General features: G+C 43.0%; 2 protein-coding genes across 17 annotated transcripts in view; one reads left to right on the forward strand and one right to left on the reverse strand.

Annotated features, from left to right (window-relative positions):
• Positions 1–1417: 1417 nt before the first annotated feature.
• Positions 1418–26492, forward strand: part of FREM1 (FRAS1 related extracellular matrix 1) — a 75905-nt gene continuing 50830 nt past the window's right edge. For 10 of the 16 annotated variants that reach the window (XR_014576455.1, XR_014576456.1, XR_014576457.1 and 7 more), the window contains exons 1-6: positions 11666–11802; positions 17720–18217; positions 22598–22692; positions 23279–23580; positions 24045–24241; positions 24845–25168. Coding sequence is in view for 13 of the 16 variants with exons in the window: in XM_083816357.1 (XP_083672483.1) it covers positions 17987–18217; positions 22598–22692; positions 23279–23580; positions 24045–24241; positions 24845–25168 (1149 nt within the window). In the remaining 3 variants the exon portion in view is untranslated. Of the gene's footprint in view, positions 1811–10741; positions 10927–11094; positions 11248–11665; positions 11803–17719; positions 18218–22597; positions 22693–23278; positions 23581–24044; positions 24242–24844; positions 25169–26492 lie in introns of those variants that run through there. The other 6 variants (XM_083816365.1, XM_083816366.1, XM_083816368.1 and 3 more) reach the window with 6 other exon arrangements.
• LOC310889213 (uncharacterized protein) lies at positions 25176–26379 on the reverse strand. Its single transcript, XM_083816381.1, has one exon. It carries the CDS (start codon positions 25677–25679, stop codon positions 25419–25421), a length of 261 nt encoding a protein of 86 aa, XP_083672507.1. The 5' UTR covers positions 25680–26379; the 3' UTR covers positions 25176–25418.

The raw sequence follows: 26492 nt of genomic DNA on the forward strand, positions 1-26492 counted from the left end.
TTTTGAAAGGAGCTTCTGCAATTATGCTATGGATTAATGGGTTGAAGAAATTACAATTCAAAACAAGCCACCGCTTTTTCTACCAGCCTGTAAGTATAGTTATGTTGGTGATCCCAACCAGACCACTGTACGGAACAAACAAACCATCCATTCATCACAGTGAGTTAGAAGCCACACTTCAGTAAACACAAACACGAACATGCAAATTACAGTCAGCTACATGGCTCACAGGAGATACGTACTTGTTCCAAGTGTTTCTGAAACTTTATAAAATCCAAGGATAGCTACAAGGTCCGGAAACCTGGACATTATACCACTCTGATATTACTGTTGTACCCAAAGGAGGTTTTTTTTGCCTAGTGTTTTTTCTTAAGTGACTATAGCCCATATTGTAGCGTATAACACATGGCGTAACTTCGAGTTTTAAATTTTAACAGTCGTCTGTTTTCTTCATCTGCCTTTACATCATGACACAGGAGCATCTGCTGGTTCTTTTCTTCTATTCTATTGACTGTTTTGTGTTTCTATGCTGCAGTTTTGTTTCCATATGAGGGCCAAAGTCAGCCTGCAAGAGGAGGTGATCTTAGGCCTGTTACATTCGTGCTGGACTTGGCCCCTGCTTACACAGGGGAGTCAGCAACCCTTTCCCACGCGTCCCTTTGACTTGTAGCAATGCTCCCATCGCTGGGCTGAAAACATTTGTTACCCCTATGCTTAAAAATGGTTTTGGCTCCAGTGCTGCAATGGTAATAAGGTGGTCTCTCCCTGGCAATGCTGAGAAAGGTGACTTTGCAACGTAGCCTCTGCACTCTCAAAATGTGCACTGTTGAGCATACTTCTCAGGGTACAACAACATGCCAGAATGTGGTAGCACATTTTACAGACTTCCAGCAGCCAGTCAAATCTACAAATCTGATGCAAATCTGGTGTCAGAAGGCTGGAGGGGCATATTGAGGTGTTAAATCACTGCTGGGATTTGGCCTGTACTGCGTTAATTTGAATACTTTATACTTTCTTATGCAAAAGGATTTTGAACTGCAGCCATCTGAACGGTTCAGCTTGTAAGAAGTATCAAATTTGTAAGCATGCAATACACTTTACAATAAAATAGATAATTTACTTGATTTTAATTTCATCTTCCAACCTCAAATAAGATCAAACTAAACTATGCTACTATATTAGGAAGGAAATTAATCACATCTGTATTTCATTAAAGAATTCCCCTTTTTGAGGGGAAAAACTGAGTGATCTGAAAAGATTTTAAGTCACAACTATCTCTGAGTCTTTATTACATACATAAGTTTGTGTGTGTGCCTGTGTGTGTGTGTGTAGCAGGGAGTAAGCCAGCAAAAGTGGGGAGAAAAAATGAGCAAGCATTATTCACAGGAGCTCAGTTTCTAGTCCCAACAGATTTAACTAGCAGAAGGGAAAGGGAAGATCCGGGGCTGGCTGCCAGAGAGGCATTGCTGAGTGTAAACACTGCAAGGCATCTCAGAATGCCCTTATCATAGGGAGCCCAAAAGCATTTGTACTCTGGGGCTCTGCAGCCAGGAGCAGTCTTGCAAGTAAAGAGTGTTTATTGTCAAATTTTAGCACAAAGGAAACTACAGCCAAGCTGACCAAAAAGACTGGAATTTCATCTCTCTCTCTCTCTCTCCCTCTCCCTCCCTCCCTCCCTCTGTCGCCCACTCATTGGATTTCTTTCTCTGCCAGCCTTTTTAAACCAGAGACTACCAGGTCAGTGACATTCATTATTCCTTTTATTTTAGTATGATCTTGTGTTCAGCCTCCTGGACTAATATTGCTACCCGTAAGTATCTGTTTCAGGTTTGTTGTATATGCTGAATGCTATTGTGTTTGTGCTTGTAATATTTAAATGCTTAACAAATGTTGCACCAAGGCAATCAGACAGCAATTTTTTGAACTTGGGGTGGTTGAAAGCTCAATTCTGACTTAGAAGGGAAACAGGCGCTGGGTTTTGCTGGTTGTTTAGTAGACCCATGGAAGTTAAGGGTTCCAAGTAACTTAGTTTAACTTAAGATTCAAGTTGATAGAGATTTCTTAACTGTGCTGGCTTTCTTCCACCAGCACTAATAAAACTTTATGCTTTTATATTTTATAAGAGCTTGGAAACACTTAGTAAGAGTTCTTTTCTTAAAATTGTCTTTTTAATAAAAGCACACTGAGAGAGAGAAATGTATTACGAAGCACTGAAAAACATCATGAAATCTTTTGATATTTGTAAGTCTGCCCAAAGGATATATTATTTAACTGGAAGAATTTGTTTTTAAATGAATGCTTTAAAATTGTAGACTTTTATTTTGCAGGAGATATCTGCAAGGCTTTTCACATTTTTGTGTGTTTAGACAGCTGACTTTACTCATCTGATTTAGATGGCTGCTCATTGGTCATATATGTGTGTAAATGTTTATGTTTGTTTCTGAACACACAAGAACACAGCTTGCACAGTCTTTTAATTTCTTGCTCATTTTTATTCACTTATGTATAATTAAACTTTAAAACAGCTTTTAGAGATTAGTTTCTCTCACTCTGTGTTGCTCTGAGATGCTTCAAAAAGTCCTGTAAACAATTATACATAGCTTCTTGAAGTATTTATTAAAAGCGTATTTTGCAAGTTACATGTTTGCTGCTTAAAGAGTTCTAGTAGTTCATCATCTCAGTTAACTCAGAGCTACTCATTACTTTAGGCAAAACGCATGCCTGCTGGTGACATATGTCCAGTGTGTCTGTGGGATTCACTGATACTGGAAATCACCAGTTCTTCGCACAGTGAAAGAGTACATGCATCTGTAGAAGTTGTCCCATCTTCTTTCTCTTACTTGGGCGTTACTGTTGTGAGCCTGCCAGCATTTTCATTGTGATTCTTCTGTATGGTTTACTTTAATAATAACATGACTGCATGCAGATTGTTTTGCTCTAGAGAATAAGCTGGTTTGTATCTGGGCACCTTTAGATTTTGACCATTTTCTCTAGCACTGATCCCTGCTCTGGGAAGAGTTAGGCAAGTATAATGACAAATGAATAAACAAGTTCCTGAACAGTGACTTGAATTTTTAAGTGGAACTACCTCATGCCTGTTCCCTCATTAAATTCATTTTCTGCAGTCCTCAAAGTGCTTTCCTGTGATAATGTTTATGATACTAATTACAGGACAAGAAGAGTGAATGTATTCATGGGGAAAAGAAATACTGACCTCTGACTTCATAGTCAATCTAACAGTGAATTTAGATGGCAACAATACATGTAGTAAAAACAGCACAGTAACATAGCACATGCTAGTCAATTAATGCTACATTAAAACTGGGATCTGCTTGATTACACTTGTTGAGCAGAAAGAGACAGTAAGCATATCATTCTTGATGAATACTTTAACTTTGCTTTTCTCTGTCTCTCTCTGAGATTCTGTGGTCACTGCTTGTGGACCCTGATTTACTTATCTCCTGCCATTGACTGTGTGGTCTGCAATTGTTGTAGCGACGGTGTCCATCACAACTTCGTGATTTCTCAACTTGCAATATGAGATCCTTGGTGTGATTCAGCTGCCTTTTGTGCAGTTGGACAAAAGACTTGAATAGACTATGTTTGGGAAGTTGTTAAACACTCCTTAATGAAATGTGCTCTTTCTGTCTCTAGCTGCTATCATCACCTGCAACAGCATTTCTAAGAACTCTAGTAGCTGGCTGTGACAATAAACTGTAGCTGGACCATGTGTGATTTTCTGCCAAATATAGCCTCCAGTTGTCTAAAACCATTATACCATTGACCGCATGAGCAGACAGGCTGTAGCTGCAGTGTGCAGGCATCCTGAATGCAGAAGGATATAACTTTGTCACTAAAAATCTGTTAATAAAAGAAGGACTGTGTGGTTTTGGATCTACAATAATTTCAATAAGGTGTGCTACTATTTGATTTAGTGCATTCTCTCTGTTTGTCAAATATAATTTGCATGTAATAATAACACTTATGTTACATTATGGATTTCACAGAACTTCAAAATCTCTTTTGATTTGTATGTAGGGAACATCAAACCCCCTCGCACAACTTTGTAAACCTAAATTTGTGTCTGTTCTAAATCCATCCTCTTGCCTTTAGGTATCTGTATAAACAGGAAGGAATTGCTCTTTGGAGACTCATCTTTTTCAGCCAGAGTATAGCAGTAATCTTGGTGAAAATCTTAAATGAGTCTCCAAGTTTCACATGTCTAAGGCTCAGAGAGATGAACCAAGACACTGTGATTGTGGGAAAGTGTAAACTATACCATCTACCAGCTGTTAAAATTTAAGCATTCAAGAAAATCCTGTGTGTAGCATGTGCAGAAGACTGCAACGCTTGTTTAGTTCTGTGAGATGCAGTACACCCTTCAGTGAGCTTGTCTTTGTGCAGAGCAGCCTGCAAAATCTTCCTTTGCAGAAATTCAAAACCTCTGCCGTCAGCTTCAAGGCTCACCAGCTTTTTCCCCCACACTCAGAAAACCAGCCAACCAACAACACTGCGTAAAGAAATTATTCTAAAAACATCAAAACCACATGCTGTGCTCCTAGTAAGTTTTTATCCATACAAGGGTGTCAGCCAGAGGTGGAAGCCCGCAGCTGTCCGTGCAGGACAAGGCTGGGTGTGATCACACAGCTTCCTCAGTACATGAGCAGATGCACGACGCTGCGGAAAGGTGCAGTGTGTCAGTGGTGTTGCATTTCATCACCACAGCCTGATGATTGTTTCACAAAGGTATCACACCATGTAGTTCATGGTGTAGTGAAACAAGGTCACTACCAGGCAGCTGGTCACGGGCTCCCCGTCTCCTCACTTTTCTCTTCCTTGCACGGAAGGCTTTTTCTGTTCCTATTCCATGGGCTTTCACACCCCCACGCCGTTGGGTCAGGGATGCATTCATTCACTGGTGTAGTTGCTTTGACATGGGTTGAGCTCATCTAGCACCTCACACTTGAGGTGTGTCCATAGCTAGCAAAGGAAAAGTATGGGGCTGCAGAGCCAGCTTTGTGTTGTCACATTAAGTACTGAGTGCAGTGCACTAATTTTTGCCGTTGCTTGCCGAACTCATGGCTCAAGGTGAGGCAAATACTTTTATCCTTCTAACACCAACATGATAATCATTGACTAATCCTGGGTAGCCTGCTTATGTTTCACTCATTTCTTTTCTATCCATAGCTAGTTAATTGCTAACATGAAACGTCTACTTGAAGTTAAAATCTCTTGGGAAATTTCCTCTACTCATTACACTTGCCTTCTTTCACCCATCCACAGTTTCCATTATTAGAGCTAGTTTTCATTTTTACTTTTGAGTTATTTCTATGTGGACCAGGGGAAACCACTCGTCTACCCACTTGCTTGACTTCTCTACTGTTAGGAAGAGTTGTTCTTATTCTCTCTCTGCAGTGCATATGATTATATATAAAGCCAAAAGAATGGCTTATCTAGCAGTTGTTCTAGTCCTTTCATTTTACTATTTTCACCAGTTTTCCCCTAGTTTTTACCCCCTCTCTCATAACAAAGAGTCTCCAGGATTTCTCTCCATTCTTGTACAGAAAGAGGAGAGGGAGATTAAACACCTTCCTGAGCTTCACAGTTGTGTCATACTCTTATGAAAGTACCACCAAGACACTAAACTAAAATAAAAGCAAACAAACAAACAAAAGCAGTAAAAAATGCAGTGGATTGTGTTACTGTCTTCACTGAGAAGTAGCCTACTCCCTTTAATTGCTGACAGAACAACCTCTTGCTGTATCTGAATGGTTTAAATAAAATTATAAGTGGAAATATCCAAATCTTCTGAAAGGTTAATTAGTCCTGGAAATGGCAAAGTGGTAGGCTTGTTTTATGTTTCTCCTAGGCTGGCTTGACCTCCCTGCAAACAGATGTCTTCTGTAGCTTTATGCTGCCAAGGGGAAGGTGGGAAATCAGTGAGCGCTCAGTCCCAGGAGCATGAGGGTGATGTGCAGGAAAATATCATACTAACAGCATCAGTGGAGGAACCTCTCTGGAAGTTGGGGTGCTTTATGGAGTTCCTCAAACAGCTGTCAAAAAGATATAATAACTTATTTATCTGAGCCATGTCTGCACTGCACTCTGTTCCAATTCAGTGTTCACGTCTGGTGGAGTATAGTAGTCAGAGTGTGGCAACGCCTACTTGTGTAAAGGTCTTAAAAACATAAAGAGCAACTAAGAAAAAAAATCATTTCATTTTTATCCTTCCCATCTGGGCTTAAAAGAACTGAAGATAAGGACATTTTCATTGTTCTGTTTGGGATAAGATACTTACCTGTTCAGAAAATGCAGTTTAGGTATTAGTCTCTTGTCTATAAGAAAACAATAGCCAAGACTTGATTTTCTTTGCTTTTTCAGTTGTCTTTGTTACATTAGACATCTGCCAACAGTATGATCTCTATCTCAAAATTTAATGTACTTCTAACACTATAAGCAGATATATTTAACACTTAAAAGGGCACTGTGCCGGTGGTGTCTAAGCGGCAACTGCAATCAATAGCTTCTTCTTGTTAGTCTCAGCCTGGGACCCTGACCTGCTCTGCCTTTTCAACAGTACGCTGTGAGATGGTTATGTGCCAAGCTGTTATTTATCCCTGCTACTGGTTCATTTAAAGTCTTTCTCTCAGCATTCCTCTTCCCCTCGACTGTCCTGCTGCTAACTCCCCTAGCCCCCCAGTTGCCTTCTGCACCTTAACTCTGTTTAACGGGAAGGGAGGGCCTTGCAGCTGCAGCTTGCTGCAGAAGGGGTCTCATAACAAGTTAGAAATGGAAAGGGTTTTCAGCAAGGGCTACTGAGGAACCCTGTGGAAAATAATAATTTGGTTTTCCATTACCTCTCAGTCCTCACTCCTGGCGCTGGGCCCCAGGTATTTGGTTATGGAAGGGATCCTGTCCGCATGGTGAAACCAGCACCCTGCTCCTTCCCCCTTGCCTTAAGGTCCAATACCTGACATTACACTGCATTAATGTTTATGGAATCACATTCAGATTTTTCTCCTCAGCTTCTTGTCTGTCTTTGTGTAACACCAAATATGCTTTCAGTCTTATGGTGGCCCTTCGGCAAATGGGGGATACTGCTATACTCAGTTTCCACCACCTAATACCCTAAGCTTGGATGAATCATAATTTAGTTTATGGGAGTAACGACAACACACTGAGAATGAACACTGAAGTAAAAACTAACCTCTGTAAACTGAAACTATATCAGGTTTTAATCTTAGAATCAATATCTGTAATGTGGAAGAGAGTAGAATAAAGAACACTTTTTTTTTGTTTCTTTGCTTATATTTTTGTTTCTTTATACTCTAAGTATTGTGCCACTGCTACGAGAGGACAACAGAGAAACTCTAATGACCTGCATATATCTGATGTGCTTTACATCCTTCATCTGTTTTCCTTGATGAAGATAAGTCAATAGACAAAAAATACTTTGCATAAAAATGCACAGGATTTGTGAAAAAGTGCATAGGACTTTGTTTACAGACCAAAACTGAGAAGGGAAGAAAAGAAGAAAACTGCTACCTAGCATTCCTTAACTCTGCAAATACTTTGTTGAATACTTAGTTTCACTGTGGCCTCTAATCTTTGTTTGTAGTGTGCGGAGCTAAGATGTTAAATAGCAAAGAGTCCAATGGTGCATGGGTTAATTGCACATTCTGAAGTGACAATCCCCTAACTGAATATTTTAGGGTCCTCTTATTGCCCTGGGATAAGTTTTAATTGCTGTAATAATATTTATCTTATTTCCTAGAAATCGTGCAAGGAACAACAATTTATTCTCTTTAATCCTGCCTTCTTAAAAAAATCCCGTGGTCTTTTTTTTTTTTTTTTGGTAAACTTTTCCTGGTGTTCATTAAAACAAATCAGGCCAACTCCCAGCCCAAACCAATCATGCTCTATAATCTCTTTTAAGCTTTGTGAAAGAAGAGGGCAATTTCGAATGCTATTGTTCTGTGAAATCTCCCAGACAGCAGAGATTTTGTCACACAGTCTAAAGTCTCATCCTAAAGTCACAGCTCCTAAAGTCTCATCCAAATCTCACTGAAGACTTTGGATGTCATTGAAACTTGGCTTACGGTCGCTTGTGTTTACAGTTCTTTTAGTAAAGTTTTAAGTATTACAACTGAGAGCTACCCCCCCCTTCCCCCCCCCCCCAGTCTTATTTTCAGTAGTTTTGCATTAGTAGAAGTGTATCTATATCTTTGGGATTAGTCTTTACTTACGTAACATTAGGTCCCCTCAGATTCAGACTCAGGGATACCTGCCTTTATAACTTTAAATAAAGAAGAAGTGCTGGAAACCTTTCCACCAGCTTATTAATATTTACATTCTTTAAAATTTCATTCATGCAGGAGTTGCAATGATAAATTTTGTTTCCAAAGATTATCTAAAAGACCAGATGTGCTTTGACATGGTTCTGGAGGTACACAGCTGAGAGTTTCTGTATGTACCTCTGGATGGGTTCTGCACAGATGGCGAGCTTTCCATAACTCATGGATACTTTTGAGGGACATACACAGTTCTCCAGATTCTGAAGACAGTTAACACTTGAGAAATTTACACTAGTTAATGTTAAATTGAAAAGTTCTGTCAGAAATTTTGTGATAGTGATAACTCTACAACAGTGTTTGAGTCCCTTCCCTTCCCTTCCCTTCCCTTCCCTTCCCTTCCCTTCCCTTCCCTTCCCTTCCCTCCCCTCCCCTCCCCTCCCCTCCCCTCTTGAAAGTCATTTGTATTTGGCTGAGAACACTTATGCTTGTAATTAACAATTGCATATTTTTTCACATGTGCCCCAGCAGCCTTGAGGGAAAACTAGTTCTTCTAGCTTTTGGAGGAAATGTTTAACAAACCGCATCAGACGTTCTCAGTCACTCTCCTCTAAACTGTACCCAACGTGCTCTACTCCTCTCTTAGCTCATCAGAGTCACACCAATGCCTCCTCAGAGGCTGCTTCTCCCTCTCCCTTCTTGCTCCCCTGGATCATCTGGGATCATCTGCAGAGCAGGGCAAAGGTCTGCTGGTAGACAAGGAGCTCTTTGGAGTTCCCCTTGCTGAGTGTCCCTTGCACAGTGCCTTGTACACATCCTTGGGGTGATGTTTTGCACCAAGAAGAATATCCATTGTCCAAATTGCCAGAGGTGGACTCCTCTTCCAGGTTCCCAGTTTATTTCAGGCAGTTTTTCTCTGGCAGTGTCAGATTGGCAAATCCACCTCTAGTCATGTCAAAGGATGCCTCTTTCTTTGTCAACACACTTCTTATGCTAGTACGGTTTTATATTGGATCTCACGGGAATTACTGGACAGTCTGCAGGGTACAATGCAGTGTTTCAGAAAAACACAGCGGGTAATTCACTTGGGTCCTGGGATCCAGAAAGCTGTATCATTTTGGCTGAGAATCAGCATGACTTAGGGTGTAAAAGACCCCTGCAGGTAAATTCCACCGTAGAGACTCCACAGCCTCCCCGGGTGACCCGTTCCACTGGCAGTGCTCTCTGTGGATTTCTCTTCCCTAATATCTAATTGGAATTTCCCTTGTTGTGAATTTTGTTTGTTGCATCTTACTTCTTTGCTGTTCACATCCAGGTTCTCTGCACTCCTTTGTTAGACATCTGAAAGCAGATATAAGATTGTCCCATAGCCTTCGCTTCTTCAGGCTAAACAAACCCAGCTGTCTTGACCCCTCTTCATAAATCATGTGCTCCAGACCCTTGACTATTTGCAACCCTGCCAAGAGATAGCAACTAATATATAATACAGTGATGAACTGATATGTCTGTTTTGCTTCTCAGACCTAAGCTGCTAGGTCCTGTTTCTGTGAGCTTGGTAAGCACACAACTCACCTGGAGTTCAGCTATTTTACTCTATAGCCAAACCTTTAGAAAATCAATGAGGAAACAGCTTAGTCTAAAAACACTGCACTAATCTTCCTAATGCATTGTTAATGAACTTCATGATTTCATTAAGCATCTAAGTTTATATGAAATATTGCAGCATATTTGGAAGTAATACCTCAGTATCCTTCATTCTGGAAACATAAGTGACACAAGAAGGAATAGGAGGGATGAATCAGGCTTAGTGATGATATTAAGGGTAGAGCAGTAGGGAAGCTGTAAGCAACTTAGAAGAGCCACAAAAAAAAGTGGCATCACCAGCTGTGCTACATCTGCTGTAGAGCAACAACACATGGACACTGTGCATCAGCATAAGTGCCTTGTAGGACATGCATGACTTTGCTGAAGCAATGTCCTTCTTTACACAAAAGTCTTATACAGTCTGAAACAAAATTTTATACAAAAGAGAATGTTGGCCACTTGCCGAGGCGACCGGCTCCGGGGCAGACGCGTGCTGCAGCGGAGCGCGGGATCGGGACAGGCAGGGCTATTTTTCGGGCATCGAGCCTACGTGAGGGAGCCGCCAGGCACCGGCAGCCCCCGTGAGGGAGGCTGACGAGGCGTAGGCGGGGCCAGTAGCGTCAGCGACAGCTCCTCCCCCCGGCCGTTCAAAGGCAGCCCTTAGGGAGCGCGAGCGACCAGGAGCGCGGCGACCAGGGCCGGCAAACAGGGAGCGGCGCGGTGGGAGTGACGCGGCAGTTAGCGAGGCAGTTGGCGCGGGCAGGGCGGGCAGGCAGGGCGGAGCGCTCACACCCGCCCATAGGGACAACTCCTCCAACGGCACTCTCCTGTCGACTGGGCTACAATGGTCTCCACCAGGCACGGTGCCTTCTCTAGGAAGTCAGTGCACACCCAGACCGACTGCCCGTCCAAACATGCGGCAGTTCAGGTCTCCGGATGCGGGGAGTGTCTGAGCCTCTTGCTGCCATCGGCGGGAGGCAGGGAGACTGCTTGCGTGAGGTGCGAGCAGGTGGACGACCTGGTCCGCATGGTGGCAGAGCTCAAGGAGGAGGTGCAGAGGCTGAGGGATATCAGGGAGTGCGAGCGGGAGATAGACTGGTGGAGTGACTCCCTGCAGGACCGGAGGGAGAGGGACCAGGGTGAGACGCCCCAAAGGGGGGTGGACCCCCTGCCCTGTTGCCATCGGGCAGAGGGAGGGGACCTGCGAGTTGAGGAGGAATGGAGACAGGTCCCTGCTCGACCTCGCAGGAGATGCCCTCCCCTTCCGGCGCCGCCTTCCCAGGTGCCCTTGAACAATAGGTTTGAGGCCCTGGGGCTCGAGAGACCCGTGGGTGAGGATGAGGTAGGAAGCCTACCCGGGAGGATGCCTGAGGTGAGGAAGTTGACTCCACGCCTCAGGACTGCCTCCACCAAGAAAGAAAGAAGGGTGATTGTTGTGGGCGACTCCCTCCTCAGGGGAACGGAGGGCCCTATTTGTCGGCCTGACCCCACACATAGGGAAGTCTGCTGCCTCCCTGGGGCCAGGGTCAGAGACGTTACCAGGAAGCTTCCAAACCTGGTTCGCCCCTCTGACTATTACCCGCTTTTGATAGTCCAGGCTGGCAGCGATGATGTTGAAAAGAGAAGCCTCAGGGCCATCAAACAGGACTATAGGGGGCTGGGACGATTGGTGGAGGGAGCGGGAGTGCAGGTGGTGTTTTCGTCCATCCCTACGGGGGAAGGGAGAGGCACGGAGAGGACACGGAAAGCTCATGTGGTTAATAGGTGGCTCAGAGGCTGGTGCCAGCATAGAAATTTTGGGTTTTTTCACCATGGGGAGCTTTACTCGGCACCCGGCCTGATGGCCCCAGATGGGTCTCTATCTCCAAGGGGAAAACGGATCCTAGGCCAGGAGCTGGCGGGGCTCATAGAGAGAGCTTTAAACTAGGTAAGAAGGGGGACGGGGCTCAAACAAGGCTTGTTGGAGCTGTGCCGGGGGAAACAATGGCTAGGCCGGGGAAGAAGGCGATGGCCCAGCTGAAGTGCATCTACACTAATGCACGCAGCATGGGTAACAAACAGGAGGAGCTGGAAGCCATTGTGCAGCAGGCAGGCTACGACTTGGTTGCCATCACGGAGACGTGGTGGGACCGCTCCCACGACTGGAGTGCTGCAATGCCTGGCTATCGGCTCTTCAGGAGGGACAGGCAGCACAGAAGGGGTGGTGGCGTGGCTCTCTACATTAGAGAATCTTTTGATGTTGTGGAACTCCAGGCTGGGAATGATAAGGTTGAATCCCTGTGGGTTAGGATCCGTGGGAAGGCCGGCAAGGCTAGCATCCTGGTGGGGGTCTGCTATAGACCGCCGAACCAGGATGAGGAGACGGATGAGGAGTTTTATAGGCAACTGACAGAAGTTGCAAAATCGTCGGCGCTTGTCCTCGTGGGGGACTTCAACTTCCCGGACATATCCTGGAAACACAACACGGCACAGAGAAAGCAGTCTAGGAGGTTTCTGGAGAGCGTGGGAGATAGCTTCCTGACGCAGCTGGTCAGTGAACCTACCAGGGGTGGTGCCCCGCTAGACCTTCTGTTCACAAACAGTGACGGACTGGTGGGAGATGTGGTGGTCGGAAGCTGTCTGGGGCAGAGTGACCACGAAATGGTAGAGTTCTCTATTCTTGGCGAGGCCAGGAAGGGGACCAGTAAAACTGCTGTCTTGGACTTCCGGAGGGCTGACTTTGAGCTGCTCAGGACGCTGGTTGGCCGAGTCCCTTGGGAGGCGGTTCTGAAGGGCAGAGGAGTCCAGGAAGGCTGGGCGCTCCTCAAGAAGGAAATCGTGATGGCACAGGAGCGGTCCGTCCCCACGTGCCCAAAGATGAGCCGGCGTGGAAGAAGACCGGCCTGGCTCAACAGAGAGTTGCGGCTGGAGCTTAGCAGAAAAAAGAGGGTTTATAATCTTTGGAAAAAAGGGCGGGCCACTGAGGAGGACTACAAGGATGTAGCGAGGCTGTGCAGGGAGAAAATTAGAAAGGCCAAAGCTCATCTGGAGCTCAATCTGGCTACTGCCGTTAAAGACAACAAAAAATCCTTTTACAAATACATCAACGCGAAACGGAGGACTAGGGAGAATCTCCATCCTTTACTGGATGCGAGGGGAAACCTAGTTACTAAGGATGAGGAAAAGGCTGAGGTGCTTAATGCCGCCTTTGCCTCAGTCTTTAGCGGCAATACCGGTTGTTCTCCGGACACCCAGTGCCCTGAGCTGGTGGAAGGGGATGGGGAGCAGGATGTGGCCTTCGCTATCCATGAGGAAATGGTTGGCGACCTGCTACGGAGCTTGGATGTGCGCAAGTCGATGGGGCCGGATGGGATCCACCCAAGGGTACTGAGAGAACTGGCGGAGGAGCTGGCCGAGCCGCTTTCCATCATTTATCGGCAGTCCTGGCTATCGGGGGAGGTCCCAGTCGACTGGCGGCTAGCCAATGTGACGCCCATCTATAAGAAGGGCCGGAGGGCAGACCCGGGGAACTATAGGCCTGTCAGTTTGACCTCAGTGCTGGGGAAGCTCATGGAGCAGATTATCTTGAGGGTCATCATGCGGCACTTGCAGGGCAAGCAGGCGATCAGGCCCAGTCAGCATGGGTTTATGAAAGGCAGGTCCTGCTTGACGAACCTGATCTCCTTCTATGACCAAGTGACGCGCTTGGTGGATGAGGGAAAGGCTGTGGACGTGGTCTACCTTGACCTCAGTAAGGCTTTTGACACCGTTCCCCACAACATTCTCCTCGAGAAACTGGCTGCTCGGGGCTTGGACTGGCGTACGCTTCGCTGGGTTAGAAACTGGCTGGATGGCCGGGCCCAGAGAGTTGTGGTGAATGGAGTCAAATCTGGTTGGAGGCCGGTCACTAGTGGAGTCCCCCAGGGCTCGGTACTGGGGCCGGTCCTCTTTAATATCTTTATTGATGATCTGGATGAGGGCGTCCAGTGCACCCTCAGTAAGTTTGCAGACGACACCAAGCTAAGTGCGTGTGTCGATCTGCTCGAGGGAAGGAAGGCTCTGCAGGAGGATCTGGATAGGCTGGAGCGATGGGCTGAGGTCAACTGCATGAAGTTCAACAAGGCCAAGTGCCGGGTCCTGCACCTGGGCTGCAACAACCCCAAGCAGAGCTACAGGCTGGGAGATGAGTGGCTGGAAAGCTGCCTGGCCGAGAAGGACCTGGGAGTATTGGTGGATAGTCGGCTGAATATGAGCCAGCAGTGTGCTCAGGTGGCCAAGAAGGCCAACGGCATCCTGGCCTGTATAAGAAGCAGTGTGGCCAGCAGGTCGAGGGAAGTGATTGTGCCCCTGTACTCGGCTCTGGTGAGGCCGCACCTCGAGTACTGTGTTCAGTTTTGGGCCCCTCGCTACAGGAAGGACATGGACGTGCTCGAGCGAGTCCAGAGAAGGGCGACCAAGCTGGTGAGGGGTCTGGAGAACAAGTCTTACGAGGAGCGGCTGAGGGAGCTGGGCTTGTTCAGCCTGGAGAAGAGGAGGCTCAGGGGCGACCTCATCGCTCTCTACAGTTACCTGAAAGGAGGCTGTAGAGAGGTGGGGGTTGGTCTATTCTCCCACGTGCCTAGTGACAGGACGAGGGGGAATGGGCTAAAGTTGCGACAGGGGAATTTTAGGTTGGATGTTAGGAAGTACTTCTTTACCGAAAGGGTTATTAAGCATTGGAACGGGCTGCCCAGGGAGGTGGTGGAGTCACCATCCCTGGAGGTCTTTAAAAGACGTTTAGATGTAGAGCTTAGGGATATGGTTTAGTGGAGTACTTAGTGTTAGGTCGGAGGTTGGACTCGATGATCTTGAGGTCTCTTCCAACCTAGAGAAATCTGTGAATCTGTGAATCTGTGAATCTGTTAATATCGTGGCTCTCACTTGGACATCTCATTTTATTGCCATTATGTTCGGAAAGGATCCCGTCATTTTGTTTTGCTATCACTGGATTGAGGAAGTGAGGTTACACTTCTCAGGAATTTCACTCAGCCACACAGGGAGACAGCCCTGCAGCAGACAAGTAGGGACCAATTGCAGGAACATATTGGGCAAACACGTGTACAGTGATACAGGAGCAATGCCTGCAGGCAAAAGCAGTTAAAGAAAGCCTGTAAGACTTTCTTTCTTTTACTTTCTGCCTGTAAGTGACAGCATGGGACCAATTTTGTGGCAGAGAATAGCTCATACATCCACTATGAAATTGGACAAAATGCTCCTGGCTCCACTGGGAGCCTTTCTGCTCTTAGTGTTTTTGATGCAGGGTAAGAAAAGGCAGTGAATAAACCACTGCCCACGCCTCAGGTTTATACTTGCACTCAGTCTTGGGTTTTATGGGCCAGGCACCAGAATGTAGATCAACCTGAGCTTAACCACAGTGAGTTGTGGATGCCTCTACAAGAGCAACGCTCTGACAGTGCTTGATTGAGAGATACAGCTGGCTTTCTCTTTTGTAAGCATGTATGGAAAGTGTAAAGAGAACAATACATTTGCTGAACACTGTCACTGCTGGACTGGAGCTTAGGTTGCATCAAGGTACAAAGTGCTTTTGTGGTAGCCATTCAGGTGGGAGTAAAGATTGTCCAGGCTATATATATATTTTTTTCTTTTTCTATTCCTTTTTTTTTTTTTTTTGGTCTCCTCCTCCTCTTCCTCCTCCTTCTCCTCTTCCTCCACCTCTTTCTCCTCCTCTTCTGACAATTTAAAATCTACTGCAGTCCCTCTGCCAGGAGTTTCCTGCTGGCCAAGGATTCTGGCATGCCTGAAGCCCGAGGAGACATTAAGCACAGCATCTTCTTGAGCCATATGTGAAGGAGGTTGTTTCAGCCCAGTCCTTGCCATGCTAGATTCAGGAAGTAGGATGAGGGCAGGGCAAGTGAAGCAGGTCTTCACTCAGAACATCTGTCCATGCTTTGCAACTGACATTTGTAGGAAAAATAGTGTATTTCTGAAAAATGCTAGCATTCCGTGCACTAGGTGATAAATACCAGACAGATATTCAGGCTAAAAGGAGGCATGTACTGAAAACTGTACTTCTTTCACTTGGAAAAAGCCTGAGGTCTAATTTGTTTTCCTCCCCCTCTTTCCATGCTGTCCTTTATGGAATTGCTGACTGTCTTTCAAAACTGTGAATTCCAGGAAGAAGAGTGCTGACTCAGATGTGCTCATTTTGATGATGTGTCATGCACACTCATCCTAACAGAAAGAAACAAAAATTAGCATATATTTTGGGTACATTTATATATTAGGTTTTTAGTAAAATCTGTATGTGTAAGTAAATGCTTTTAAATAAATCGAGCTTTTTATTTTAATTTTATTTATTTTTTTTTTCTGGAGCACATTAAAAAACGTGATGAAATCATGAATTTCATTCTCCTTTCTCTACCTCGAATTCTACATGTTCTCCTAGACTTTTTCAGACTGAGAAAGCTGCATAATTTTAGACCAGACTACAAAGATTTTTAGATAAAAAAACAGAAAACTAGAGTTAAGATCTGGGGTCCACAGTCAACATACATCTAACTTTAAACATATGTTAGTCCCAGTGTCTTCAGTTTTAAATCTGGGCTGAAGTGAGTGGATCTGTCTTGTATTACTTTAGGGAGGGGATAATCTTTAACAAATTCTAACTGCCATTTGTTCACTGAACCGTAGAACTGAGCTGATGGCTATGTACAAGTGTAGACTGTTCAGAAGGTCACTCTGCAGATAACAGTAGAGTGAACACTTATCTGTGAGTAATAATGAAGGAAATATAAAGAGATACATGGATTTTTTTTATTTTTATTTTTATTTTTAAATTAATATTCAGGAAAGCTCACTGTTGGCAGGGTCATATTTACACTGTGTGAACCAGTAGTCAGAGCACTAAACTTTTACAAGAAACTGAAGGAATCCTGATGCTTTAATAGCTTGTAATTGCTTAGGATCTGATTAGATTTAATTAAATCAATTTATTGCCTATTCTTTGGGCCACAGATCCAGTTACTTCGGAGGGTTGTATAAGGGTCTTATAAGGATTTCAGAACTGCTTGGTTAATGGCAGAAGAACTATGCTTTTCTTATGAAGTTATAAACATGAAAAAGGAGATCAGCTGTAACTAGGGGCATGAGAGACCTTGTGTAATTTTATTTTTCTTGTTGTCTATTGTTCCCTATTACTACTGTTTTTATTATTATTATTATTTTTTAATTCAGTTCAGACTGATTACTATACATTTTTTTTTTGAAAAAGAAAATATTCACCTTTGCAGTGCAGTATCATATATATCTCTGTTAACATTGTGGGATAGTCAGTCACTGTAGTAGGAAGAGTAGAGAGTACTAGGAACATGTTTTGAGCTAAAGGTTGAGTTTTTTCATCCACATTCAATGGCACAGAAAAAATGTATTTAACAAAAAGCCACACTTCCCTTATTCTACTTTATTCTACTACTTACATTGAATCTGGACAAACGCCTACTTTTCTGCACTTTGAAATTACCTGGATACTCATACACTTTGATTAACATGCTACTCAGTAAAACTAACATGGTCCAGTGGTAAAAATGGCTGGTAGCAGAGGATCCTACATACTAAATATTTATTCGTGAAAATGTCTGGAGTGCACAGTGAGAGCTTATCTGTTGAGGGAGAAGTCTCATTGGTACATAGCTAATTTTCTGAGCATATATGTTCTTAATGGTGTTCAAAGGTGAAGTTCATTTGTTGATTGAAATTAAATTGCAATTATAATGAATTATAAGGAAATGTGTTTGCTTGCTTGCTTGCTTGCTTGTTTTTAAGAGATGTTCAATGCCTTATACTTTTTTTTTTCCTCTTTTTTAAAGGATTAACAAACCTTAGAAGTACTCTGAGAACACATTTATCATTTCGTCTGACTAATGAATTTTATAAAAACCCAAGGATATTTTGAAAGGCCTCTGTCCAAATTTCAGTCAAGGGATGCATCTTAATAGAAAACGTGGTACATTTTATCCTGTGACTAATGTTTTGGTCCTTCATTATATGGTGTAAATCTGCTGGCGGAGGAAGAGAAGACCACTTTCATCAAGAACATTTTCACTAGTGGAAAAGAGCTGGTGTACCCTAATAATATGAAGCCATTTGAGAAAACCTGGTTGTTGCCACTGCTGTCCATTCTCCTAAGAGCTGTCTGCTCCTCCTTTATTAGTGTCAACCTTGGCATGAAAGTGATGAAGGGACAGTCTGTCTTCCTGTCAGAAGATGACCTCAAGTTCTCCATCCCCAGAGAGAAGGACGTGTGCAAAGTTGAAGTTGTGATAAATGAGCCAATAACACAGAGGGTTGGGAAACTAACTCCACAGGTATTTGGGCCCTGCTGTGCTGCTCCGCGTGTCCGCCTGTGTACAAGTATGGGAGAAAGCAGGAAGTGTTGCTTTCTGTAAGATTTTTTGTGGCAGTGGTTAAATTGCATTGAACTGACTGTTTTGTGTGAATGAGATTCAACCTTTTGTTAAAGTTAGCCAGCTGATAGAGGATTGCACCCCTGAAATTGAAAAGTTGAGCTCAGTAACATGCATACATGAAAGTGGGTTTGGTCAGAGTCTCCTTTCACAGATGGAGAATGGGTATTTCAAAACTTTTGGTTAGGAGACCTCTTCCAATCTCTCAGCTGCCTGTTTTTCTACCACAAGGATATCCACTGTCCCTTGGGTAATGCAGAGCCAGCTAGAGCATTTTGCATTTTAGTCATGCAGCCACTACCTTGGGAGCAATTAAGAAAAAAAAATCATCACATACAATAAACACATTGTGTACAGTATTGTTTGCTGCACTCTGCAACAGCCAAATTACTAACAGATGGCAAATATATTAAAAAAATATTTGTTTTCTTTTAAAATCTCAAGCTTGTAGGAATGATGAAATATATTTCACATACCACCGTTCACTCATTTGCCTCACAAATCTCTCCATTTAAGTCATAGCAGGAGGGAGTTGGAAGTAACTGGCATGAAAATATAATGGTAGAGGTAGATTAATGGCTTTAAAATGAACCATAACCAAACAGCTTTTGTCTGTTTCTCTAAAGTTTTGTTAATTGTACCATATAGCATACTTGACTATATTTGTGTATGTGTCTAGATTTTTAAACACTCTCCCCGAGGTTTGTGGTGGTCTCTGCAGAAACACCAGCCTCAGAAAGTTTTTCAGAGCTTCTGGCATGGTCATCAACATTATTTTTTACACCATTTTGCACCGCAATTACTTCTGCCAAACCGGCACATTCACGCCAGGGAAAACAGCAGGTGATGAACAGGGTAACACATTAGCTTCTCCAGAGACTGGTCCCAGGAAGTTCAGTACCTCTGCTGGAAGGCTCTGCAGAGAACCCTCTTCTCTGAGCTCAGGGGTTTGTACAGCATTTTTTTCTCTCCACTTCCCCAGTCTTGCCTGGCCCACTAGGAGAAAAAGAGAGTCTTACACACCGCATTGCCAGTAGACTGTTTCTGTATGCAAGGCTGCTGACCGAGAAATTGACCTTACTCTTTGCTTTCATTTTCTCTTAAATACCTAGGGTCCTTGCCTTTCTCTACTCCCAACCCCACCTCTGTTAAGTGAAGTGCCCATCCTTTCATGGTCCCATTTCTAGCCCAGGCACACAAACACCTCTTGGAGGCTGCAGGTGCACCTCACCTGGAAGAATGAGCTCTCGTGGGCAGGTGGACACAGGGTACGAAGATGGAGAAGGGCTGTGGCTGCTAGTGGTGTGGGGATACCTCCCCTGGATGGGTGCTGGCCTGAGTGACATCCCAATAGGAAAGGTGCCTTCTCCTCCCCTCTGTAGCCACATGGAGGTGAGACCACTGCAAACATGCTTCCAAGTGGGTTTCTTCATGGACACTGCCAGAGAATTAGGCAGTCTGCTTGTCTCAAGTCATATTCTCCAGCTGGGAAAGAACAAGATGCCATTTGTAGGATAAGACCTTCTCTTTTCAATGATACACTCAAATGTGCTGTCTGATCTTTAACCATTCCTGTAACAACATGCCAGAGTCTGGCCATCCTGGTGCCACTCATGCTCTTTCTACCAGGAGATTCTACTGCCTGAAAATCTCTCTGATCTGATCTATTTTACTGCCATTAAAGTGAGTAATTTACTAGGAATGTGTGACAATTTAATTATAATTTGTAATTGAAAAGCAGTTGAAGTGGAAAAAAACAAAGCTCGATAGTAATTAGGAAAAGATTTAGATCTCCTTTGTTTTACCCAGTGAATTTATAGACAATTAGAGTTGCCTGCTCATATAAAAGGAAAACATATTAGGAAACATAAAGCAGATGTTTCTTTTTGCAAAGCAGACTGAGTCTTATACACATATAAAATAATCAGTCAGCGGTAACAGACCTTTGTGGAAAGGTCCTTCATCTTCTATCCCCTTGTTATCAATTAAGAGGTGGAACTAATGATGTCTTATAAAGAAAGAAAGAAATTTCTTTGATATGAATAACCACCTCCTCAGTTGTAGGCAGTCTTCGCTTGTAAGAACAGGGATGCATCAGCTGAGGAGCCAATTATCAGGTGCAGGTCAGGTCTACATGTCACCAAAAACACTACAGACCTTGAGGGCTCTTCACTGGCTTATATCAGTGAAGAATCTCATCATCAGTGTATGTTACTAAACTACAGGAAGGTATAGTATGAGTGACTTTCCTATATAAAGTGCATATTTTTGTTTAGCTTGACACACCACTAAAAACTTTTTTTGACTTTTTTTTTTTTTCTAGAATATCACTGAAGGCTAATTCATTACTTAACTATATCACCTTCCTTTGTGTTAACTTGCATAAAAAAGAGAAGATAATAAGTAAGAAAAGGGCATATTATTTGCTGAATACTGAAAAATAGCAAAATATATTTCTAAAACGTGAAAACAACACACAGCAGAACAAACACAACATAGTTCAAGCATTGATTATATATGAAGCATTTTTTCATGAACTTTCCTTGTCCTTTTTTTCCTAAGTAGCCTCATCAAACAAAAATCAGTCATACTATCTGCAACACCATATATTGTGGATTGTTCCAAGATTATTTTAGCCAATTGGAATAGGGTGGTAAATCCATGTATATGTATCTGATAAACAACGAATTCATTACTTACTGAAAAAATATGATTTTGTACAATCTGCTTCTTGGTAAAAGTTAAAAGCAGGGAATACATTTTAAAATCACTAGAAATATGCAACAATTACCACGTAGCTTGAGCCTCTGAGAGTAACTTCAGTGAAAATGGACACTTCCAATAATAACGAAAGTGATGAAGGGACATTAGATGAACTCTAATTTCTAAATTTCTGATTGCTAATGTGCAATTAACAGAAGTGCATCCCAAATATTTCATTGGTTTACACTGAAAGACGTAAGAACTACTGGCCTTTGTTTCTGTGTAGCCATTACACAGCGTTAGAACTTCCATCTTGCTCTACTACTACTACTACTACTACTACTACTACTACTACCACCACCACTACTACTAATGAGAGTATTACTTTATGTTTACATTGAAATTCAGAGCATCTAAAGAATTTCTCAGTTTACAACACTTACAGTCAGCGTTTCAGAATCTCACCAAAAAGCCCTTTCCATTTTACCATCCTCCAGAGCGGCTGGGAGATGTAGCTAATTAAGGCAATCCACTCCATTTTCTTTACTCTTTTACTGTATTTTAAGAAATGACTGGTAGTATGAAATAACTACTTTCTGCAAAAAGCCCTTGCTTGCCAGTCAACTGCACATGTGTTAATTCTGATTGGTTATGACCTCATCAGAACTATTGGTGAATGCTAAACAGATTTTATTTTAGTACACAGAGGAAAAAATCATGTGTGAATATTGCCCATAGAAACTGAATCAAAAACACATTTAACTCTGCAGTGAAACACACAAGAAATGATTAGCTTCTGCCCTGTTGCTGACACTTATATGTTCTTTCTGTAGATATGAAACATTGATTATCCTCTGACTATGCATGGGATGTGTAAGGGTTCCCTCTTATCACAAGGATAACTTGGAAATGATCTTATCAATGCTAGGAGCTTTCAGTCATTAAACTCAGTTAAAAATTATAACTGCATGTAACTTACCAGACACTCAAACTGGCATATGTGAGAACATATCATATCAAACTGGCGTATGTGAGGTCATATCAATCATATGCCCCAAAATCTAAATCTCTCTTGTGAAGAATGGGCATATCAGAACTCTCCAGAGCAATATATATATACTATATATATAAAGGATTTAATGTTTAAACTAGCTACAGCATAAGCAACTTGTAAAGCTATTAAATGCAATGTTATCCTTCAGAAACTGTTGGCAGTTCAGATCAGTTGCAGTCCTTCCTATGAGCACAACTGTATCCATACACCCACAGGCTGAGGTGGTGAATAAGTGTGTGCTAAGCTTGCTCTTGAGCTGCAGGGGAGAGAAGGGACTTGGTGGCATGAGAAAATCACCTTTATATGCCTTTCTAACTGCAGAGCGCCAGCATCCCCACATTGCTCTTGGTGGTCTGGATCTCTCTGGGAGACCAAAGAATGGGTAAATACCTATTTACAGAAATAAACTACAGATTAGAAATTTCCTTAGGCTGATGCATTCCTGATAGCCAGAAAGAACAGCAACAGAAGTTGTGAAGTTAGCTTCCTTGACAGTGTTGTACTTGTCTGTTCTTCCTCCATAGGTTTTTGATTGCCACTTCCTTCCTAATGAAGTCAAATATACCCACAATGGTTGTCCAATTTTAGATGAAGACATGGTCATGCTCAAGCTGTACAGGTAAGCAGCACTGGACCACACTGGATCATCACACTTTATTGTTACAAGGAATGCAATTTTGTAAGGAAGAGCAAGCAGTCCGTTTTTCAGGGTAAAAGCAGGTTCTGCTGTACACGTGGTAACTACATAGATTCAGCAGCAGCATCGTTAATGAACAGCTGACCATCTGTTTACAGGAACATTTTTCATGACCTATTTCAGATACACTGTGAAAATGTGTTTGTTAGTATTGCTAAATATTATATTCAGCTTGTTCATTACAGAAAGCCAGTGATTATTCTTCTTGTTATTGAAAGTGGCATGAGTACTTTAAAAGCATGGCATGTCCTGTGCTTTGCTGCTGACAGGGACACAGACCCTTGGGTATAAACAACAAACAGCTTATTCCTTCACTGACAACCTTTTTACAAGCATGAAGAGGTGGGCAGCTGTGTTGGACACCTCATGTTCTCTGAAGATCTGGGATTTGAGAGCACATGAATGAAAGGGGTTCAAGTAATTCAGTTTAGAAAGTGAGGCTAATGTCAAATTCACAGAGAGTGACAGATGGGATGAAGCATAATTCATTTCCTCCTATCACCTGCAGGTTTACAGAAACTGAAACGTTTGTAGAAACATTCACCCTTCATGTACAGTTACTTGAGCCAGACTGTAACATCATCAAAATGCGCTCCCGAGCCCTGGAGGTGCCCGAGTACTATGGTCTGTCCGGGGCAATTGACAAGAATGTCCTCACTTTTGACTACGACAGGAAGATAAATCTGGAATGTACCATTTCCATAACCTCTTCGGAAACCCACCTGCCTGCTCATGGCCAGCTCATCGCGGGGGAAGTGCAGCAGGAACAGCTTCGTGGGGATCAGCCACAGAGCTTCTTCCCTGGCCCCAGTATGAAGTGCTTTAGCCGTTTATGTTAGCAGGTTCAAAGGGACCTGGCAGACTGCATTTGCTGTTTGCTCCAGACATGCTGGGTAGGAGTGGGTCATGTGAAGTTTAACAAACAGCTTGAGCTATCTTGGAAACTGAAAGGGTCATGAAGTTTGTGTGGGGCAAAATGCAGCTCACAAATGGTCAGTAATCCCCTAACAGGAATCTGGTTTTGGCTCTGAGACCTGTAGACCAATGTGATGGCTTTGGGAGTGCCAAAACCCAGTAGAAACAGCAGAGGGAGTTGTTGGAGGAAGCATCTTGCCAAGGACCAAGGGAGTCTGGAGCTGGAAAAGCTCAGCTGAGAGCAAAATCCTGTAGGATAAATTGGGTCAGGAAATCGGGGTTAGTTTAGCCTAGTGAACAGGCTTCCTGTATTGGTTTCTGCTCAGTTAACTTTCACTATGGCTTCTGTTGGGTTACAGAGCACAGCCCAGGCCAGCAGTGCAGAAATGGGAGCTGTATGCTGGGAGTGGGAGTCATCCACAACACAAAAATGAGCTGTGAAGAGTTTCTGAGGATGGGGATTCGGTATCAGCACCTTGACCCTCCCTCACCGGACACTGATTATATTCCTGTGAGGTTGGATCTCACAGACAGCAGAAGCAAAACTCTGCACAAGGTAGACTTCTATGCAACTTACAATATCTGTCTTCCTGGTTTCCAAAAAAAAAAAAAAAATTTTTTTTTTTTTAAATTATTTTTACAGTGTTGCCAGCTGGGCAAATTACATGCATTATCTTTATGTCCCTATGCTACAGAGAAACACCTCTGTCTGTTTACTGGCAGTCATCCGCAGTTTAGCCTGAAAGCAAAATTAATCCTGGCATAATTCCACCCCTTTACAGAGCATGAAGTGCACTGCTCTCAACATATATAGTAATTAATAAGCTAAGAGCTGTGTGAGCATTTTCAGTTAATAATAATTAATGACTCATGTGCATGTTTCTGTCAGGTAAAATTATTCATGAAACTCACATCAAATTAGGCAAGTTGTTTCAGCCCAAAATTAAAACCACAACGAAGACAAGTGAACCTGGAAGACTTTTCGTGAGGTATAAACATTTTACTTCAGGCGTTTTATCATGAAAATATTTAAATTCTTTTCAGAATAATTTATTGCTTTAACAAGTGCCCCAATTAGCTATGTGAAGGTAATGGAAATTGAATTTATGTTTTTTGCTTCACTTTGTCCTTTCAGTTCTCCTTTTTCTCCCTGTTGTAGACTGAATATGCTTGGCTCCCTGTTCAGATTAAAGGCGCTATTCCCAATCAAATTCCCAAACCTGCTCTGGGGGCAAAGTTCTTCCTGGAAGTAGACCAATTTATTTTAACCTCCATTACAACCACAACGGTTGATGCTGAAGACAATGAAACTCCAAAGTCCCTGCTTGTGTTCAACATTACCAAGCCGCCTCTGCAGGGCTTCATCACTCATTTATCAGACCACACAAAACCTGTTGGCTCCTTCACATGGAAAGATCTCAGTGAAATGCTCATTGCTTATCAGCCTCCAAATAACAGCCACACAGAGAGGAGGAGTTATGAGGTAACAGTGTAAAACATGAACATTTGCTGTTTTTCATCTCCTTGCAATTCGTGGATCTATAAATAAATGCATTCATTTGTAATGGATATTTTTTCAGAACAAAACATACTGTTTCTCTAACTATATGCAATACAGGAACTGAGATTATATATTTTACCACTTTCACCTATGATTCATTAGCTTACCAGTCTAACACAAACCATGTCTTTGTTGCTCGCTACTCTAGTAATTTCTTTGAACTCAAAGATTTTTATCCCTTCTGTCTGAAAATATCTAAAAACAATTTTCTTTTTGTTTCTTCTCCTTCTTCTCCTTCTCCTTCTTCTCCTTCTTCTCCTTCTTCTCCTTCTTCTCCTTCTTCTCCTTCTTCTTCTTCTTCTTCTTCTTCTTCTTCTTCTTCTTCTTCTTCTTCTTCTTCTTCTTCTTCTTCTTCTTCTTCTTCTCCTTCTTCTTCTTTTCTTCTTCTTCTTCTTTTCTTCTTCTTCTTCTTCTTCTTCTTCTGATCTGGCATCTGCAGGTCTGTAGTAAGTAAACAACCAAACAGTGTAAATCTGTGAGACCAAGGCTGCAGGAATACATTTATGTATTATGGGAAGGAACTGAGCACCACTTCTACCTTTCCCATGTTTGCTGCTAGCAATGTTTCACCCTCCAGATCTGCCAGAGAGTGATGAAGATGAATGCCTCCCATTTTGGGTCCAGTGATTTTTTAGTAATCAGGACATTTTGTGGAATTCAGTAGTATGCCAGCACTCTGAGAAATAAGCGATAGCCATAGAATGGGAGGAAGATAAATTATTTAAAGAAAAATATAAATATTCTGAAATTAAATCTGACAAAACAGTTAAGAAAAAAAATAGTTGGTGTTAAAGCAATGAAGCTGAAGAAAAGCAAAATCAGAGAAAGGTAAGCTGGAGAAAGGCTGGACTGGAAAGCAGAGCAGCAGTAGTACATGTTGGTTCCTGATGCTGACTGTTTGCCTCTTTTAACCTCAGCTGTCAGAGGAACTTCCTTTTTGCTGTTTCCTTAGTGTGAGTAGCAGTCATCCTACCAAACTCTCTGCTATGTAAGTGCCTCTTCTCCATTCCACTTTTGGCATTGACTGCTGATTTAAGAATTTCTGGGCAATTGAAGGGTTTGACCTTCCCTTCCCTTCCCTTCCCTTCCCTTCCCTTCCCTTCCCTTCCCTTCCCTTCCCTTCCCTTCCCTTCCCTTCCCTTCCCTTCCCTTCCCTTCCCTTCCCTTCCCTTCCCTTCCCTTCCCTTCCCTTCCCTTCCCTTCCCTTCCCTTCCCTTCCCTTCCCTTCCCTTCCCTTCCCTTCCCT

Source organism: Anser anser, assembly GCF_964211835.1.
Source record: "Anser anser genome assembly, chromosome: Z".
Lineage (NCBI taxonomy): Eukaryota > Metazoa > Chordata > Aves > Anseriformes > Anatidae > Anser > Anser anser.